The sequence below is a fragment of the Athene cunicularia genome (assembly GCF_003259725.1).
Source record: "Athene cunicularia isolate RWA chromosome 2 unlocalized genomic scaffold, athCun1 chr2_part1, whole genome shotgun sequence".
Lineage (NCBI taxonomy): Eukaryota > Metazoa > Chordata > Aves > Strigiformes > Strigidae > Athene > Athene cunicularia.
In genome coordinates, this window is record NW_020799095.1 from 3,578,858 (window position 1) to 3,585,808 (window position 6,951).

Here is a 6,951-nt window from a genome sequence, read left to right on the forward strand (position 1 = left end):
GATCCTGGGTTTGCTTATGAAATAAAAAGTTCCTCCACATTTATTAAAAAAAACCAAACAGTAGATTTAAAAAGCAGTTAAGAGTCCTACTCCGGCAAAACACCCTGCACAGGTTTCTTTTGTTGTTGTTTTGTTTGCTTTTTTCTGACGGTGAGGATTCCCCCTAAATCAGCTGCTGCTGTTAATTTTATTTATATATAATCTTTTAATTTTGCCGCGCATTGCTTGCTTTAATTAATTAATTTATTTCCAATCAGCCTAGCTGTCTCCACCAGACCAGCGGCGCTACCACACAAAGCTTCCTTGATGTCCATGCCCTGAGCCGGGGGTGGGGGGGAGATGGAGGGAGGGGAGGGAGAGATGAGCAGAGGAGGAGGAGGAGGAGGAAGAGGAGGGCTGGAGGGATGGATGGAGGGAGAGAGGGAGGGGAGGGAGAGGAAGCCGTCGGCAGCCCCTCACTCTCCCATGTGCGTCCTCAGGTGGTACTTGAGGGACTGCTTGTAGCGGAAGCACTTGGTGCACTCGGTGCAGGGGTAGGGCCGCTCGCCGGTGTGCGCCCGCTGGTGCTCCAGGAGGTGATGCTTCTGCGTGAAGTTCTTGCCGCACTCGCTGCAGTGGTAGGGCCGCTCGCCCGTGTGGATGCGTTGGTGCTCCAGGAGATGGTGCTTGCGGATAAAACCCTTCCCGCAGACGGCGCAGGCGTGCGGGCGCTCCCGGGTGTGGATGCGGTAATGGTTGGTGAGCTTGGACTTCTCGCTGAAGGTCTTCTCGCACTGGCTGCATTGGTAGGGCCGCTCGCCGGTGTGAGTCCGCTGGTGCCGCAGGAGGTGGGAGGGCCGGGTGAAGTTCTTCCCGCACTGGGGGCAGAGGAAGGCCATCTCGCTCTTGCCAGCATGAATCCTCTGGTGCATGATGAGGCTGATCTGCAGGCGGAAGCTCCGCCGGCACTCGCTGCAGGTGAAGGGCCTCTCCCCGACATGGGTGATCTGGTGTTTGCTGAGGCTCGACTTGTGGCTGAAGCTGCTCTCACACTCAGAGCATTTGTAGGGCTTCCCCGGAGGTGGGGGCCGTGCCTGGGGCTTGAGGCCGTGCTCAGGGCGTCGGGGGACCCCCACGCCCCGGCGCGTGTGGCTGCGTTGGTGCAGCAGGAACTGCTGCTTGTTGCGGAAGCTGAGGTCGCAGTCGTGGCACTCATAGGGCCCTTCCTTGAGGTGGTTGCGCTGGTGGATCATGAAGTTGATCTTGAGCATGAAGCTCTTCCCGCACTCGGGGCAGATGTAGGGTCTCTCCCTCGTCCGGTTCCGCTGCTGGGCAATGGCTGGCTTCATCTCCCCGGAGTCCCTCTCGCAGGCGGGGGGCTTCCCCACGCGGGCGGCCGCCAGGCTCCTGGGCTGCGTTTTGGAGCTGCACTGCGCCTCGCAGCCCAGCCCGGCCTCATGGCTAGGGAACGCTGGCGGCTCGGTCCTGCCCGAGAACATGGCGCACGGCTCCAGGGTGTCGGGGTCGTCCTCCTCCTCCTCCTCCTCTTCTGTCTTGATCACAATCCCGTCCTCTGCGGGGGGAAAACCGGAACAGCATTAGGGCCATCAGGCAGGACGTGGTGGCCTTTTACACACCCAGGGGGTCGCTACAGAAATATCTGCGTGGGCTTCTGTGAGCTGTCTGCACCGGCCTGACCGGGCATCTGACATGAGCTGGCTGCAGCCCAGAGCCCTGCACCCCGGGACGGGGCACGGCACCTCACAGTGGCAAGGCGAGCCTGCGCACCCCGCCACATGCAGGACAGACAATCTGCCTCCCGGACAGGCTCTTTCAGAGATTTTGCAATTTCACGATGCTGCAAGACAGGGGATAAAAGCACCGTGGATTTGCGAAGCCTCTGAGCAAACGGTTTCAGAGCAGCTCCATCTGCTGCCGTTTCGCTGGGCTACAACCGTGCTTCCCACACCTGGCACTGCTCGACAGAAACACAGCACAAGGCTGCCGGCCTGCAGCTCCGCTCCCCAGGCGATGCCTGTCCTGGCCATGACAGGGCACGGGGAGAGCCCCCCCTCCTTCCCAGAGGCAAATAGCGTGGGGTGAGATGGCTGGCTGCACACCAGGCTGCCCCCTCGTGTCACCGATGCCAGGGGTGACCTGGTGTCTTTGTTTGGTGAGACTGTCCCGACCGAGGACACGGGCAGCAGGACACGCAGCCAGTACGCCCCGAGGAAAGGTCCACGGTGGATCCCTCACACGTCACCCCGTGCTGGACTTTGAGCCAGGCCTATGTACTTTTCTAGGAAGAGCAGCCACGCTTTCCCAAGAAGAGGCAAGCGGATGGGAGCAGGAGGTATGAAAGCTACGGCCCTCTCCTCTCCAACAGAGGCATCAGTGAGGAAAACTCACATTCCCAGGTCCTCCTCCCCACCTCCTCACAGCAAGGAACTTCCCCTTTGCAGGCCCAGGGGCTACCACTGCTCCAGAACCGGCCACCAGCACCCGCACCCCGGTCAGAGAGTAGCTGCAGCTCCCACTCAGCCCCACCAGCTGGGACCCTGTGCGTCAGCGAGGACCAGCTCCGGCCCTGGCGGTGGCTTGGCTGGTTTCCTTTAGAAAACCATGTGGAGACCACAGGATCCACGAGATGGAGTTGAGGAGGGCCTCAAGAGCCCGACTCTGTCTTCCTTGGTTTGTGTCCCACCATCACAAAGCTGTCAGAAGGCAGCGAACCTGCTGTTCCCAACAGCCCATCTCCCCTCTTTGCCACATCTGCAGGACCTGGCCCACACCTGTCACCCGACTGGCAGGTTCTACACATGAAGCACCCGGTGCCATCTTCTCATCTTTCCACTAAACCTCACCCTTCCCCTTCCCTCTTAACACAGACCTCCAGCCACCCTCCTGCCCTGCCCCGCATGACCCCCATGCTGGCCGACGTGCAGGACCCCACCGTTTCCTCCCGCCTGAGCTGCCTACACCCTTCCTTTGCATGCCCAACGCCAGGGCAGGAGCCCTCAGCTGACATCCTGCAACGGTTGGATTGAGCCCTCAGGGATCTGGTGGAGTTGGGAACGGTCAGGGTGAGGTTCATGGTTGGACTGGAGGAGCTTCAAGGGCTTTTCCAACCCAGATGTTTTTGTGATTCTGTGATTTTGGCAGCGGGGACTCCCAGGGGCTCTCACAAAACGCCGCCTAAGACGCATCTTCCCTTGGTCTCCATGTGGAACAAAGGCTTTTCCCACCCATGGAGGACTGAGCTGCTGCTTGCTTGCTCTGGAGTGGGTCAGGTGCCCTCAGAGACTGTGCTGGTTCTGGGGGGGTTTAACCCTTTTCTTTCATCCAACCCATTCCTCACCTTTGCCTGACCCACCATAGCCCCTGCTGGGCCTTCCGTCCCTGCAGCCATGCCCCGTGCTGAGCATCTCACCTGTGCAGCTCCCGTGGTGAACGATGACTCTCTGGATCTCGTTGAAGTCAGCTACGTATTCGGACGAGTCACCCAGGCTGGTTCCTGGCAGGTCCCTCGGAGGGGAGACGGAGCCGTAGGGACTCTCGCAGGCTGCCTCCTCGTCCGGACTCTGGAAGCTCCCCTCCGACTGCCCCGACATCCCGTGCAGCTCGGGGTTTTCGGGGCTGTCTTCAGGAAGGAGCTCCTCTGTTTTGATCACAACCCTTATGCCAGCTGCAGCAAAGAGAGATTCCCGCTTGCTATCACTCTCGGGAGCCAGGACAAAGAAACCACTCGCAACAATCCCTGCGAGACGGCTCTGGCTGCTGATCCCGCAGCAGTAAACCCTTTTTCCTAATTTGCTCGGCCGCTTTCGCTCTCCTTTCATCCCCCGTACTTCAACCATCCCCGCCACGCTCCTGCCTCTCTCCAGGGATCCTCTGCAGGCACAGGGGACTCACCCTGCCCGACCCAGAGACTCAGCACCCCTCTGCCACCCCACATCCTCCCTGGATGCATCTCCCTCTGGGCAGCAGATGATTTTTCCCTTCCCATTGGCCTCAATTTAACTTCAAGATTCTCATCACCAAGAGCACAGGCAGGGGGACAGAGTGACCAGCAGCTCCAGGGCCAGAGACCGGCAGCAGAGCTGACACCCACTCTTCTACGACACCTCATTATCAGCCCCCCCTTATCTCAGAGGGGGACTCAGGGTCCCTGGTGCCCTGCTCCCAGCCCAGCCCAGCCCTTGGAGAAACCCCTCAGCACCCCGGCTCCCTGCACGCAGGATGGGAACTGGGTTCCCTGCCCCAAGGATGATGCTCCAGGGATAAACCCAGGCACCATCCACACAGCCAGAGAGGGTGGAATTTTTTGGGTGTGTGTGGGGTTCCCAATGGGACCCCATTCTCCTTTCTTGCTGGGCTCCCCAAGAACCTGTTTGGGTTGCAGATGCTTCCCCTGCCGATGGCTCCTAGCGCCCAACTCCCCGGGCTCCGCTTTCTCTGGATTATATCTTGAGCTGTACCTGGACATCAAACCTCTAATCCTCCAAACCTTTCTTGCTCGAACACAGGGCTCCTCCTGACAACCTCCTCAGGCAGCACACGGCTCTCGGCAACACTTGCTTTAGCCTCGGGGCGAGCAGCTCCTCTCAACACAACCCACTGCTCCCCCTGTGCTAAGCTGCCATCTCACCTGCGGTGGCATCAGTCATGATCTCGCTCTCCTCTAAGTCCTGCTCATTCCTGACCCGCGATTCCTCTCCTTGCTCGATCTGAGACAAAACACCGGGTTTGGAAATTGCATAGTCTGTTGAGAGACAGAGGGATGGAGAAAGGGATTACTGCATAGGGGATCCTACTATCGGCTTCCACCTCTCCCCAGCGCCCAGGGGGACAAGTGGAAATGCTCTGGAACATCCACAAAGGGTCTGCAGGCAGGACGGGCAGGAGCCAGGGTGCCACACATAAAAGAACTACCTTTGAGAGGAAACTCAACCCATGTGTTTTTCTGGTGGAAGTTTTAGAACTTCTCAGGCAAATCCCTGGCTCTCCTGAAGCCAAAAACACTCCACCCCTGATCCCAGCAAAGCTGGGATTTCTCCTGCAGCTTCAGTAGGAAATGCCCCAAAGGAGCATAGCTAAGACCACATTAGACAATATTTCCCTCTGCAAATGTTTCCTCTGAAGGGATGCGTGGGCTGGTACCCGCTGCAGGCCCAGGAGATGAAGGGAAACCCTTCCAACAGCCATGGGGATGGTGCTGGATTTTCACTGAGACACTCTGGAAGGAGCCTCGGGAGGTCTCCTGCCCCTCCCCGCCCACAGGCAGCCTCCCCTCAGCCAGGAACAAACCCCAGCATTGCCGGAAGGATGCCCTTGCCCAGACTAGAAATATCCTCCTGGGCTTATAAGTCGCCTTTTAAAATGTGGGTATCTCCACGGAAGAGCCGGAAGGTGGCCAAGCCTGCGGGCAGCCTGGAGCCCAGGAGAACCTGCCTTGGTGAGGACACCCCGTATTTACCCAGGGAGATCAGCGACTCGTAGTTCCCCTTCATCACATTCTTGTAGAGCTCCTTCTGCCACTCCTCCAGCTTCTCCCATTCCTTGTCGTTGAAATAGACGGACACGTCATCAAACGTCACCGGCACCTGCAATCACAAGCACCGCGGGCTGACACCGCAGCCTCGCTTCTGCTCGCACCCAGCCAGGTTCCAGCTACTTTGTGGCCGTCAACAAGTTGGTTTTAATGTTTAAAACAACTCCTGAACACGTATTTCTATGAGATCAAAGGTCTCGGCTGAAAAGCCGCTTCCCTTGATGAAGCCAGACCGTGATTTCCCCAAATGCCACTGACTCCCTCCTCGTGGTCCCCGCAGAGGCAGGGATAACTCCGCAGAGGTGATTGGGCTTGCGCCTGCCTGGAGGGAGCCTAAAGGAGATAAAAATCATGTGCTGGGGCTGGACTTCATCTCTATTGATGAGCTGACGTAAAACCCCAGATTCAATTACCCCAGAACTCAAGGGAAAAACTCTACCCGGGCCCGAAGGGCTCCCAGTTAGCGTTAGTTACTGTGTGCAAAGCGGCCGGGCGCAGAGCGTGGCTTTCTGAGGATGAATTCAGGATGCGCACGCTGCGCCACATCTGAGCGAAGCTCTTCAGAGTGAAGCGCAGCTCCCTGCCTGCACTAATGGGGTGTCAGGGTCTCACACCCCTTCTCCAGACCCCTCCGCTTCTCTCCGGAGACATTCACGGTCCCACACGGTCCCATTTGCGAACTTTCTTTAAGCGAGAGGGTGGTGAAGCACAAGGAACTGATTGTTGATGGTGGGCTCCTCCCGACGCTCGGCTTAAGCCCAACGGCCAGCGCGGGGCCCGTCCACCTTCCCCCAAACCCCTGATCCCCCTCCCCACGGCGGCAGCCTGCTGCAGGAAAGAGCCCCGCCACAGCACCAAAGTGCTAAAAGAAATGGTGCGTTAAAATAAAGAACCACCAAATCTGCAGGATTTCTCTCAAAACGATGGATTAAAAAAAAAAAAGAGTAAATCACTCCCAGGCTGTGCAGCGCGGTGAAGCAGAACTGAAACCTTCGGCCTGAGTATGGAGGGACCTTGCCCCCTCGGGTCCATCTCCCGGGGACGCCGGGACACCACGAGGGACAGATCCGCTGCCTCCGCATCATGACAGCCAGCGACTCCCCTACGCCGGGGCTGTCCCCGCTCACACCCCCCCGGGAGCGTTTTTGGGCGCAGACCTGGGCTCCATCACCCCAGGACACCGTTACCTTGGGGACTTCCCCCTTCCTGCCCGGCGGCAGGCGCAGGATCCAGAAGTTCCTGTTCTTCAGGAGGTTCTCCATGTTCTCCAGGCGCCGCTGGAGCAGCCCGTACTCCTGGATGAGGGTGCCCAGCGCTGCACACTTGCTCTCCAGCTGGTTCCCCAGCTCCGCCGCCGTCTTTTCACAGTCGATCAGCTTCTTCTCCGCCATCCCCGTCCGACCCTCGAGGTCGAGCAGGCG

At 58.7% G+C, this 6,951-nt stretch overlaps 1 protein-coding gene across 1 annotated transcript in view; it reads right to left on the minus strand.

The window, feature by feature from the left end:
* Positions 1 to 6,951, minus strand: part of LOC113476819 (zinc finger protein 629-like) — a 15,218-nt gene continuing 8,267 nt past the window's right edge. The window contains exons 6-10 of the mRNA XM_026842772.1: positions 6,718 to 6,949; positions 5,456 to 5,582; positions 4,628 to 4,741; positions 3,410 to 3,664; positions 1 to 1,552 (exon numbers count right to left, since the gene is read on the minus strand). Coding sequence (XP_026698573.1) covers positions 456 to 1,552; positions 3,410 to 3,664; positions 4,628 to 4,741; positions 5,456 to 5,582; positions 6,718 to 6,949 — 1,825 coding nt within the window. The 3' untranslated portion in view covers positions 1 to 455. The remainder of the gene's footprint in view (positions 1,553 to 3,409; positions 3,665 to 4,627; positions 4,742 to 5,455; positions 5,583 to 6,717; positions 6,950 to 6,951) is intronic.